Below are 13,996 nucleotides of genomic sequence, written 5' to 3' on the forward strand. Positions count from 1 at the left end.
AGCGTGAGATTGAGAAATCTTGATTTATACTGAAGTGACTAGAGTCAAAGGGAAAGGGGAAAAAGGGACAGCAGTACGGAAGGAGAGGGGTCAAACCCTATTTCTAGGTCAGGAGGTGTTCACCAGTTAAGTGTTTTTCATCTTTTACCCCTATAACACACGACCTTTCCATTTCCCTTGGAACTACAGGACTACGTTTGAGTAGCTTTTTCACAAGAACTTCCTTATCCATAAAATGCCAAGCCCTGATGCAGTACAAAGATTTCTACTATAAGAATAGCAAAGATAAAAATATAAGCAGCTATGAAATAAGCAAAATTGGAAGGCGGGTGGTGGGGGCACATGGAGGGATACAACAGATGCCCGTAACTCCATTTTTATGAGTCACTGTTACTGATGTAACAGAATAATGCCTGTAGGAAGAGCGAGATGAGCTGTGCTGGGGGCAGGCAAAACTGATGTTGGGGCACCAGCATTAGGAGAGATATAGGTTTGTAGTGGCAGATTCAAAGGCAAAGGAAAGGGTTAAGCAATCAGGGTATGTCGTTCCTGTGTCATTCCACATTAAGTCACTGGGCAGTTATTACAGATAGTTACCTGCGGTTTCCAGTTGGGGAGGCAACCACACTCCAGTCAAGGGGTTTTGGAGAAACAGGTGCAATGAAGGCATGGTCAAACAATTTATTTACTGTAAACTTTAGACTTTGCTCAGAAAAACAACCAAAGCTGCCCCTCAAATCCCTGCCTACAATACCCCGTTGGAGCAAATAAGAGGGGCGGGGGTAGTCCATGTTCACAGCTGAAAGGTCCGAGAGACTCAAGATCCTCCAGTCCAAGGGTGCAGGAAGGAAGGTCTCCTTCAGATACAAATTACCAGCAGCAATATGTTACCCCTAATACTTGACCAGTGAGGTAGATACGCAGAAAAATCAAAACATAGCAGCCCCAGGTCCTCTGGGACCGAAGCCCTTCAGACATAAACTTACAAGTTCCATGCAAAGAGGAACTGACCTGTACAAGAAACAATCACTCAAACACGTTTTCTCTTTTTTTTTACAGCTTAAAAAAATAAAAAATAAAAATGCAGAAGGATGTCCTTCCTCCTGCACATCTCTATACAAGTTTATCCTAAATTTATTACACTCAAGTTAAATAGTCTGTTTAGAGTTTTGTTGAGGGGGAGAAGGGGTCTTAAAAAGTAGAAAAACCGCATTACAGCAGCGAGTCATTTGTACTACAATTCCTCCCTTGTGAATCAGTGCTATCATTGGGCACAGTACCTTGCCGGTTCGCAAAGTCTTCCGTGCCTGGGGGGTCCTCACACAGCAGTTCGCTGTCTTTCTCCTCCCCCAGGTGATATCCACTCTGTTCCCCTGTGTAGTCAGTTCTGCCATCGCTGTTGCTGGAGCAGCCATTCCCATAGGCCTTCAACGAAGACCTGCGTAGGCACAGAAGCTCCTGGAAGGCAATCCTGAAGTCCGGGCTCCGGCAGTAGATAAGAGGATTGAAAGCAGAGTTGACATAGCCCACCCAGTTTAGAAGGATGTAAACTTCTTTAGGGATGAGGTTATCCTGGATCACGTGCACAATGTTGACAATGAAGAAGGGCAGCCAGCACAGGGTGAAAGTGCCCATGATAATGCCTAAAGTCTTGAGGGCTTTGTGTTCCTTCAAGCAGAACTTGGAGGCTCTGCGGTGTCCTGACCCGCTCCGCCCATCCTGCTCCACTTGGCTGAGGTTTTGGGCATGGAAGCGGCCCTCAGATTTGTCGATCTTCTGCAGCTGCCTTTTGGCCACCTGGAAGACCCTGGAGTAGACGAAGACCATGACCACCAGGGGCAAGTAGAAGGACACGATGGAGGAGGTAATGGCATAGGCTTGGTTCGTGAAGAAGTCACAGCAGGTCTCCTTGGCATAGCAGTTGATGGCTTCCTGGTGGGTGGCCCGGTACCAGTGCATCTGAATGGGCAAGAAGGAGGTAAGGCCGGACACGATCCATACCATCAAAATGACCACTCGGGCCTTGTTCTTGGTCAGCAGGCACTGGTACTTGAAGGGTGACGTGATGGCAAGGTAGCGATCTACGGCGATCACGCATAGGGTCTCAATGCTGGCCGTGACGCACAACACGTCAATGGAAGTCCAAAACTCGCACCAGAAGTTGCCAAAATTCCACATTTTCATGAGGATGTGGCTGGCCCCAAAGGGCACCACCGCCAGGCCCATGACCAGGTCAGCACAGGCCAGGGAGGTGATGAAGTAGTTGGTGACCGTCTGCAGACGCTCGAACTTGGCGATGGCTGTGATGACTAGCACGTTTCCAAACACGATGGCCAGGACGATGAGCGACATGACGATGCCCATGCCCACCACCCACGCCTCGTCCCGTTCTTCCGTGACGTCCTGGTCCGGGGCGTGGCTTCCGTTGGGCGCCAGCAAGAAGACACTGCGGTTCCCGGGCTGCCCCATGGCGCGCAGGCTGGCAGGTGAGCGCACCGGCCGCGCCTTAGCGGGCGGACCTCCAGCGGGGCGCTGTGAGCAGCGAGCCGGCGCCTGGAAGCCTCATACAGCGGCCGTGGATGGATATGGTGGGGGCGTGTGGTGCACTCAGCTCCGGGGTGCTCTGGTCTCGCGGTGTCCGTCGGTCCCAGCCTGCGCTCTGGAGAAGCTGCCTCGGAGTGCGCGCTGCCCGTTATGTGCACAGGACTTTAGGGGACCTGCCCTTTCCGTGACGTGCTGGAACTTTCGGCCAATGGCGCGCGGGCAGCCCCAAGGGGGCGAGGCCCCCTCCCCTCTCCCGCCTCTTTCCTCCCCTCTCCCGCCCCATCCCGGGGCTGGTCCGGGCGGGGCCCAGCTTCTCCCGGCGAGCGGGCGGGCCACCACTCCCTCTCGGCTACTCTGACTGGCCCGAGGGCTGAAGCGGGGGCTGGCGGGCTTACCAGCAGACCGGCAGCTGCTGGCTCTTCTGTGGCTGCTACCTGTCTGCCCTGGGTGCCCGTGCGGCCTGAGATCTCAGGGCACAGGGCAGTACGCGGGCATTTCCTCTCATTCAGAAATAGAGTGCCCCCCGAGACACGCATGGACAGGCACACTGCACCTCGACATGCACAGACCTATACCGAACCACAGCCACCGACACTCAGACACACCCATCCAGCGCACCGACAAGCACACGCGCGCACGCACAGAAGACTACTGGCACAAAGTCACCCCTGTCCAACACAGAGGAGGCAAAGAACAAACCCAGGAGCACCCAGAAGCACAAAGGCAATGGGCACACACACACAAAGACGTAAACAACACACAAACGCCCACTTGGAGGAGGAGGGCTCCACAGCCAAGGATGTCGCCATCCAGGTACTCCAAACCCCTCATTCCTGCACCCTGGACCTCCACCCACTCCCCCTCTCCCCCAATACATAGACTCAGGGCAGATTCCTTTTCAAACATTTGGCAAAACCACAGGAGGTGACTTCAACAGTTGCCGATTTCCTCAGAACGCTGGCTATCCAGTGCTTTTGGTGCCCTCCTTGGGAATTTGCAGGCATTGAGACATAATTTTATCCGTGAGATTTCATTTGGAGCTGGGGTATACATGTATGTGGTTGGGGAACAGAAAGAAAGTTGTATGCTTTAATTTTAATTGTAGAATTTTAGTGAGTATGGCATCATCACTCCTTCAGTGTCTGTTAAAATGAAAATGCATTGAAAATGGAATAATTTTCCTTTCAAGCTATACTTCAGTAATCCTTTTGCAACTAAAAAAATGATCTGCATAGTGTTGGGTTTTTTAGGTTAAGCCGTATGAAATTGCCACTATTCTATAGTTTCTGACTTTGAAAAATGGCAATTTCATATACCTCAGAATGTGTTAGCATTAGGACTGTTTTGAAACCACAGAAAGCAAAAGATAATTTCTCTTAAAAAAAAGTCAGACCAAGCCTTCAAACTAGGGTCTTTCTCCATGAAACACTACCCTTTGTATCTGGCCTATGACTTTACTGTTAAAAATAATTTAATTTTCAGGATTTGATTTCACATGTATTAGCAGTGTCTTTGGAAAACTGAAAGTATTTCACGAGTGTAACCAAACATATTTTCTAGATTACATAATAACATAACAATGGCTAACATTTATGGAACATTCTGCTGTGTGCTTTTTATGCATTATTCCATTTAATCCTTCCCACAATCTCATGTTGTGTGTATTTGTTTGGTGAGGGGAGGAAACTATTTTTAGCTTAATTCACAAATGAGGCTCAAAGAGGAGACTAGCTTGCCCAGAGGCACAGGGCCAGGCAGTGCCAGAGGCAGGAGTTGAACCTGATTCTGCCTGACTCTAAAACCCATTTTTTAATCCTTTCAAAGTATTGCATCACCACTGCAGAAAAGAATGGGGGATAGGGAAGAAGGACTACAATTGGAATAGGAATACCAAGTTCCAAATCTCCCTCTTAGAACTTTCTAGCTCACTTTTCTCAGGCAAATAAAAAATATGGAGCCTAATTTTGTCCATGTCAAAATGGGGAATAGTCACTTCCATTGGGCTGAGGTAAAATCAAATGATATAGTAATAAGTGAGATAGTGTTTTTGCATATATAAATGTCACACAAATATAGGTATAAATGAAATTTGTATAAATTACTTAATGGTCTAGAATGTTTTTAGTCTTCTTTAATAGAACACTAAAATATTTTAGAACAAAAGTTACTTGGGCATTACAAAAATAACAAAAGTTACTCTAGAACTCATAAATAAAATTTAACCTACATGCCCTCTTTAACTTCCTTCACTAGCAGAAATTGTTTTTGCATGACAGATGGCCTTAAAAAACAAATGCTTCCCATAACAGCCACAAATATTAATTAAGAATCTATTATGTTCACATAGTTTTCAAAATATACTCACCCATATTTGTGTTTTCTAAAATTGACTCGGGTATGATGCATTTTAGGAAGAGGCAGTGTGTGTTATGCAACATTTCTTTAAATATGTATCTACCTTGAACTGTGGAACCGAGCCATGTAAAGCCTCCTTCCTGTTTGTGAAACTATGGAATAAACAAACATATTGTTTAACCTTCTCATAACAAGAAAAGAACAAAGAAAGCCCTTCCAGGACAAACACTAATTGATCATTTAGATAGACACATAAGTCACTTAAAAATTTAACTTTGAATATTTTGGGTGACACCTTTTAAAAAACCCACAATCACTAAATCTAGTGGGGAATACTGCTTTTGTCCACAAAGTTCCAGGCCTTTGTGTACCAGCTTTGCCAAAGGACAATACCTCTCTCTCAGTCTCTCCCCTACCTCTCTTCTGTATTGCTGAGCTGATAGGATTCAAGATGCTGTCTACACACCAAGGGTCTTTTCCTGATCTCCTTTTAGAATTATAGGATTAAAGACAGTTAGAATGGGGAAGATTTTAATAGCTTCTTTACTTTATTCCCCTGACTTCTCCAGTTTGCAAATGAGGAAGCCAAAGTGCAGGAATAAGAAGTGTTGTAGGTGGCAGGAAAGGTTGGGAGGCCAGGTCTGTTCCTAGCCTTACATGTTTTCATTGCCCAACACTGTGGCTTCATTTCCCAGCAGAGGAATGTGATGAGCACTGCTTACTGTGCTTGTGGCCTTAGAGAGTTAATGCTTTAGTTGAGCTGGAAAGTTCTTAGTAGGCTAAATGCATCTTTATCTGATGTAAGAAAAAGCAGGCTCTTTTATGGTGATTGATAGTGTCTAATTACATATTTTGTCAATCCCTTAAGACACTGATTTGTCATTTCCGACCTGCTGAACAGAATAAAAAAAAAGAAAAACGTGTTTTGATTTACCAAACAAATATTTGACTTAGGAGTAAGGCTCCAGGAGCCAGAGAATGCCCTCACGCCAATATCTGGACACCTTAGGAAAAAATCTTATTCTGGTTTTGGCCTGGCTTCCATCTTTAAAAAAAAATTCTTTTTATTGTGGTATAATTAACATATAACATTATATTGGTTTCAAGTGTACAACATAATGATTCAATATTTGTATACATTGTGAGATGATCACCTCAATAAGTTTAGCTACCGTCTGTCACCATGCATAGTTAACTTTTAGGGTTTATTCACTTGGCAACTTTCAAGTATGCTCCACAGTATTACTGACTATAGTCACCATGCTGTACATTACATCCCCATGACTTATTTATTTTATAACTGGAAGTTTGTACTTCTTGACCCCTTCACCTGTTCACCCACTCCCCACTGCCTCTCCACTTTGGCAAACACCATTCTGTTCCTTCTATCTGTGATTTTTGTTTTGTTTGTTCATTTGTATTGTTTTTTATTTTATTTATTTATTTATTTAACATTTTTTATTGATTTATAATCATTTTACAATGTTGTGTCAAATTCCAGTGTTCAGCACAATTTTTCAGTCATTCATGGACATATACACACTCATTTGTATTGTTTTTTAGATTTCACATGTTAGTGAAATCATAGTCTTTCTCTATCTGACTTCTTTCACTTGGCATAATTCCATTAAGGCCTATCCCTATTGTCGCAAGTGGCAAGATTTCATTCTTTTTTATGGTGGCATGGTATTCCATTTATATATACAGATACATGAATATGGATATATGCAACACCTTCTTTATCCATTCATTCATCACTGTACACTTAGGTTGCTTCCTTATCTTGGCTATTGTAAATAATGCTGCAGTGAATATGGGGGTGCACGTATCTTTTCGAATTAGTGTTTTTATTTTCTTCAAATAAATATCCAGAAGTGGAATAACAAAAAAAAAATATCCAGAAGTGGAATAGCTGAATCATATGGTAGTTGTATTTTTAATTTTTGAGGAACTGAACCTCTGTAGTGTTTTCCATAGTGGCTGCACCAATTTACATTCCCTCCAAGAGTGCATGAGGATTCCCTTTTCTCCACATCCTCACCAACACTTGTTATTTCTTGTCTTTTTGATAATAGTCATTCTGACAGATGTAAGATGATATCTCATTGTGGTTTTGATTTGTATTTCTCTGATGATTAGTGATGTTGAGCATCTTTTCATGTGTCTGTTGGCCATCTGTAAGTCTTTGGAGAAATGTCTATTTTGATCCTCTGATCATTTTTAAAATTGGATTGTTTGGTTATTACATGAATTCTTTATATATTTTGGGTATTAACCCCTTATCAGATATATGATTTGCAAAAATTTTCTCCCATTCAGTAGGTTGTCTTTTCATCTTGTTGATGGTTTCCTTTGCTATGCAGAATCTTTTTACTTTGACGTAGTCCCACTTGTTTACTTTTGTTTTTGTTGACTTTGCTTTTGGAGTCAGATCCAAAAATTTATTGCCAAGGTCAATGTCAAGTAGCTTGCCACCTGTGTTTTCTTCTAGGAGTTTTATGCAAAGTGGGTACAGAGGGAATGTACCTCAACATAATCAAGGCCATATATGACAAGCTCACAGAAAACATCATACTCCATGGGGAAAAGCTGAGAGCTTTTCCTCTAAGATTAGGAACATGACAAGGATGTCCACTCCCCTTACTTTTATTCAGCATAATATTGGAAGTCCTTGCCAGAGCAATTAGGCAAGAAAGAGAAATAAAAGGTATCCAAATCAGGAGGGAAGAAGTAAAACTGTCACTATTTGTGGATAACATGATTTTTTATAGAAAACCTTAAATATACCATTAAAAAACTGTTAGAATAAATGAACTCAGTAAAGTGGCAGAGTACAAAATAATATGTAAAAATTGGTTGCATTTCTATACACTTAACAGCAAACTATCAGAACGAGAAATTAAGAAAACAATCCTGTTCACAATTGTATCAAAAAGAGTAAGATACCTACGATTAAATTTAACCGAGGAGGTGAAAGACTTGTACACTGAAAACTACGTCACTGATGAAAGAAATTCAGGAAGACACAAATAAATGGAAAAATATTCTGTGCTCTTGATTTGGAAGAATTCATGTTATTAAAATGTCCATATTATAATATGAAAATGAATATATGTATATTCATGTATGACTGAAGAATTGTGCTGTACACCAGAAATTGACACAATATTGTAAAATGACTATACCTCAATAAACAAAAATCCATATTGCCCAAAGCAATCTACAGATTCAGTGAAATCCCTATCAAAACTCCAACAGCATTTTTCTTTTTTACAGAAATGAAACAATCCTAAAATTTGCTTGAAACTGCAAAAGACCCCAAATAGCCAAAGCAGTCTTGAGAGAGAAGAACAAATCTGGAGTCATCATGCTCCTTGATTTCAAACTATATTACAAAGCCATACCAATCAAGCTATGTTACAAAACAGACATAGATCAATGGAACAGGATAGAGAACCCAGAAATAAACCTGTGCATATATGGTTAATTAATTTACAACAAAGGAGGCAAGAATATTCACTTGGGGAAAGAACAGTCTCTTCAATAAATGCATTGGGAAAACTGGGCAACCCATGCAACAGAATGAAACTAGACCACTGTCTTAGACCACACACGAAAAAATTAACTCAAAATGTATTAAAGACTTCGAAGTTTTCTAGAAGGAAACATAGGCAGTAAGCTACTTGATATAGTCTTAAAGAGTTCTTCCATCTTTATGATCCTCTAAAGAAACATCTATAGATTTTTTTTTCTGGATGATAGTCTCACATGTCTGTCTTAAATATTATCTCTATGCAGCATCATCTCATTAAGTTTACGTTAAATGAAATTAAATGCATGCAGAGCTTAGCATGCTGCCTTGGAAAAGGGATAGCTATTACTGAAACCTTATTTTTAAGTCAAAATGTATATATGGAATGCATATGTCTTATCCATCATAATGTGAAAGGACACTTTGAACATAATGAGCCTTTTTTTTGCATTGGACAATTAAGATGATTTTATTCAGGCTATTTCAGTAAGGAGAATATTCATTAACAAAGAACATCTCAAAGAAAAGGAAAGAAAGGTTTTATAGAAGCAGGTAAACAAGGGAGTCATCCATGAGTCCCATGGGAGTCATGAGGAATGGAGGCGATTGTATTTTCTTTCTTTTCCATTCTTTTAAAAATTAAAACATAGTCAGTTTACAGTGTGTCAATTTCTGGTGTGCAACATAATGTTTCAGTCATAGGAGTAATTTGTTTTTAATTTGAATTTCTGTGAAAAAGAATTTTAAAAGGAACAAAACTTGTTTCCTTAGAAGGAAGAATGGAATTCTTAAAATGACCATTATCATTGAGTTATATAGCTGGATGGGATGTTAGGGGGTTTTGAATGAAGCACGTCACAGTCTAGTCAGCTCCTTACACAGTGAATCCACGAGGACTCTTTGACAGCCATCTGTAATGTAGGCAAGCTCACCAGTTCCTTTCGGCAGTGTTTATGTCTCCAACCATCCAGATATTTAAGTGAAATCCACCTTCTTATAGCTTCTATCCATGGATCTTCAGTCTGCCCCCTTGAGGCCACTCAAAACAAGTCTCCTCTCTATTCCCCAAGCCTGTCCTTAAGCCTTTGGGAGAATCCCTTTGAGCTCTCCTGAGCCTTCTCTTCGGGTTTAATATTTCTGTTCCCTTGGGTCTAGAGTCTTCTTTACTATCATGGCAGGTCTCTTTCTAGTCATACTTGGGTTTGACAATGTCTAAACTTAGCATTAATACCTAGAATGATCCTAGAACAAGTCATCAAACAATCAATTTACAATCACCTTGGCAACCATAAAGTAAGCAGAGCAACCAGCAAAGCTTTCAGGATGGCTGATTATACCAGATGAATTTAATTTCCTGCTATGCTAGCATTTTATGAGAGACATGCTAATAAATTCTCTTCACCTCAGGGGGCCTGAACAAAGAGAGATAGCATTAAATTAAAGAAAGAGGAACTTCAGTTGGTCATATGAAGGAATCCTTAACCTAAGGACAATCAGTCATCCAAAGGCGCTAACTCTAGCAGCTTTCGTCAGTAAAGCTTTTGGAAGAGAATTAAACCCTACAGCAAAATATTTGAGTGGCTGTTCTTCCCAATTCTCCCAAGGATGGTACACAGCTATTACCCTCCTAAGAATATGAGAGAAAAATGAAGTCATTACATGCAGTGTAATAGATGTCTCAGGGAACAGGGCTTAATTCCCTTGCTGAATCTCAGTGGGATTGCTTGGCGCCTCCTTCAGATGTGGGTATGAACAGTGTGTAGTGGTGAATGCCGGTCATCATCAGTTTGGTGCAAGAGGAGAGAGCGTGGATGGGGGATAAGGAGACCTAGGTTCTGGTCCCAGAACATGTATAATGTTATACATAACCTTAAAGAAATCACCTTCTTTCTTAGACCCTCAATCTTCATCTATGAAATGGGAGGTAGGGTTAGGTGACATCGAAGAGCCTTCTTATTCTAAACTGAAGGAAGCACACTGAAGGCCATTGAGGAGGTGGGGTCCAGCTCTGAAGAGTTACTGAACTGGCAAGCCAAAACTGTCAATATCCTATAGAATACCTTTTTTTTTTTTTTGCATATTTCACTATTGTGATTCCCGCCATTCTGAGTAGCAGGTGTGCTATTATTTACTAAATACTTGTTTTTGACACTGACATACTTCTAAAACTCAAATACATTTATTTTTAAAGAAAATTTTGTGTTACTGCCATTACTGCACGTGGAAAACTGATGTCATTGGCTGTAAATAGAAGATAACCATGAAAACAAAACAATGTTAATGAATTCTAGCTAGATTTTGTTGCCCACCAAAGTTCTGAGCTTGAGGCCTGCTTTCATTTTTATTGAAAAGGAATATTAGCAAGTGCCAGGGAGCTATTAATGGTATTCTAGCACTAAATGGGACTTTCCCCATTTGTTTTAAAACATCGAAAGAAAATTGAAAAGGGTGCAAATAACGCCGAAGTCGTACACTTATTTAATGTAGTGTTACTGAAGTGCTTAAAATAATTTTTTATCACACCCAAAGATATCTCAGCCCCAGACTTGCACTAATGGGATGCAGGAGCCAAATGAATCTAGTTCCAATCCTGATTCTTCCCTTAGCCAGCTGAGTCTGCAGGTGTTCTACTTGAGACCTCTGGGCCTCAGAATGTTTGTATGTAAAATGAAGATAAAACTCCTTGGGTGATTGTTAAGGGGACAGAAAGGACGTATGAAAAACTGGATTTGGAAAGGGGAGGAGAGAACTGAGAGACAAGACAGCAGAAGTCAAGACAAATCAGCATAACTTAGATTGGCTGGGGATTGGGGTATGAGTCAAAGGAGTGGGGGCTATTGCCGAGCCGGAATGAGAAGAGCAGTGGCCTGTCTGTAGAACAGGAAGGAGTGATGAATTCTGATATAGCCATATTGAGTTTGGGGTTTTGGTTAGACAGCAAAATGTAAGTTAAAATACCATAATGATTAGAAGATAAATAGATTTGGGGTGATGTGTCTGTTGGTGGTTGTCGTTACAGTGGAAGCATTCCTTGAATAGCAGTACTTTTGGAGGGTTCTTTTGATGGCTAAATTAAATAATGCATTTCAGGAACTAAGCACAATGTTCCAAGAGTGTGTTTATCATTGTCATCCTATCACCATCGTCATTATCATCACCCTAGATTTTCTAGCACAGCTTCAATTTCACGACTTTTTAATTGTTTCTTTAAGGGCAGTCCTTTAAATGAATAAATGTGTTTATCTGACATGGGAAAAAAATCCTACGTATACATCAGACTACCAATGGTGGTAGCCTTGGGGGTGGATTGTTGGAAGAAGTCTTAGGTTGGGTTTCCTAGCAGCTGCCTCTGAGATGAGGGTTTGTGTGCAAGTGATCGAGGAAGGAAGGGCTCCCAAGAGAAACCAGCAGGGAGTGGGAGAAGCAAAAACAGTCCGTGGTTTTAGACAAAAACCCAGGCACGACCTGATTCTGTGAGGCGCTCTGCAGTATCTTCGGGGCCAACTGCTTCGTATGAAGTCCTCGCTCCAGTTCTTAGCTGTAAAACCCTCAGCAAGTTGCTTAATCTCCCTGTCTCGACTTTCTCACTTGTAAATTGAGGCTGTTGATAATATCTCATAACCTCTTGGTGGGTGTTAAGAAGGACAAATGAGTTAATATCTGCAACCTGGTTAAAACTGGCCTGACACATAGTAAGTGCTGCATTAGTTAGTGATGTTAGACCTAGAGATTCGTGGAAAGGTCTGTTAGCCATGGCACTCAGGAAACCTCCCATGGACAAGAGATGGTGTATGCAACCTTGTGGGCTAAAGACCCCCTAACTGCAAGTTGCCCGGCACTGGAGCCCCATGTCTGTGGGCCCTTTAGGAAAGAAGAGGTGAAACAATTGTGGGGATCAAGCAGTGCTGGAGGAAAGGAAGGCAAGAAGCAGGGTTGATGGGGAAATCATGGGAGAAGATGGATGTGGCTGGGGAAGACAGGCAAATGCCTTCAGGGGACTCAGAAAGGAGCAGGGCTGGCCTCTCTCCCAAGCTATGTCTTCTACTGGTACCAGAGGGAAAGACCTCACTGGCTCAGGGAGAGGAAGTTCAGATGACAGGCTGAGGCTAATCACTGTTGGGGAGTGAAACGTGTGCTGGCTCAGAGGAGGAGAGTCCATCCTGGCCCTCACACCTAATGTGTGACTGCTCCTCCCTGAGCCTGAGTTTCCTCATCTGTAAAATGGGAAGGATGAATCAGGTGGTTGTTAAGGGGTCTGAAAGACAGAGGGCCTAGTTTTTACTTATTATTTGTGTAGGTGTGGCACCTTGCATACTTACTCTCTTCTTGTATTCTCATCTCTGCACAACACAGAGAGTTGGGCATAGTTATTCCCATTTCACAGATGAGAAAACAGAGATTTAAAGACAGTAAGCAGTCTGCCCCAGCTTAGGTAAAAGGAGGAGCAGAATGGCTTCAAACCCAGCTCTGTCTGATCCAAAGCCCAGCTCTGAACCACTTACTCAGAACTCAGACTCAACAAAAAGGACAGCACGTTCAGGCTGCTGAGGTGGAAACACCCTGTTTGTCAAGGTCTCGCAACTAAGTTTTACCAGACTGCTGGAGGCTGCAGTCAAGAGGCAGCACTTTCCAATCAGTAATGGGGAAAAGGCCAAATGAGCAAGATTTTGGACCAGCATCCTGGTCATGATTTCTAAAAACAGAAAGGATGTTAGAGGTTGGCAGTTGTTGGCCATGAGCCTCTGGGCTTCATCCAGGCCCCTTCCTCCACTCATAGCAGCCTCCTATTCCACCTTCTTCCCTTCTTTCCTCATCTCCTACAGGGCCCCCACCCCCGACACACACACACACACACACACACACACACACACACACACCCCCCCCCACATGCCCACACACATACACACACACATTTACTTAGATATCCTTAAAGTATGGGGCTGAGGGGTATAAAGAAATAAACAAGGCAGTGTCCTTGCATTTAAAAAACTCACAGGCTAGCAGTGGTGGTTAGTAATGAAATAAATACCATGATAGAGCTAGGAACCTAATTTTACAGACAAAAGAGGACTAATTCAGTACCCTATCTCCCTACTTAAACTCTGGGGAGGAGGCACGGGGAAGACTTCCAAAAGAGCAGGTAAATACCAGGTAATAAGGAGTCTGTAGCCAAGAGACTAATAGGATTTTTTAAAACTAAATAAATTGTCACAAGCTGTTTGGAGAGAATTGGCAGCATTTATTAAAATGTAAAATGAATATATCCTTTCACCTAGCAATTGTCCTGCTAGAAATTTGTTCCTTAAATGTCAGATAAGTAAAGTAAGCCAGAAAGAGAAAGAAAAATACCGTATGAGATCGCTTCTATGTGGAATCTAAAAAAAAAAAGAAAAAAGAAAAACAGAAACAGACTACTGACATAGAATACAAACTTGTGGTTGCCAAGGGGGAGGAGGGTGGAAAGGGACAGACTAGGAATTTGAAATTTGTAGATACTGACAGGCATATGCAGAATAGATAAACAAGATTATACTGTATAGCACAGGGAAATATAGACAAGATCTT

General features: G+C 42.0%; 1 protein-coding gene across 1 annotated transcript; it reads right to left on the reverse strand.

Annotated features, from left to right (window-relative positions):
• Positions 1 to 666: 666 nt before the first annotated feature.
• On the reverse strand, positions 667 to 2,703 carry ADRB2 (adrenoceptor beta 2). Its single transcript, XM_006204467.3, has one exon. The coding sequence runs from the start codon at positions 2,467 to 2,469 to the stop codon at positions 1,213 to 1,215; it is 1,257 nt and encodes a 418-aa protein (XP_006204529.1). The 5' UTR covers positions 2,470 to 2,703; the 3' UTR covers positions 667 to 1,212.
• Positions 2,704 to 13,996: the final 11,293 nt, after the last annotated feature.

This window comes from Vicugna pacos, chromosome 3 (genome assembly GCF_048564905.1).
Source record: "Vicugna pacos chromosome 3, VicPac4, whole genome shotgun sequence".
NCBI lineage: Eukaryota > Metazoa > Chordata > Mammalia > Artiodactyla > Camelidae > Vicugna > Vicugna pacos.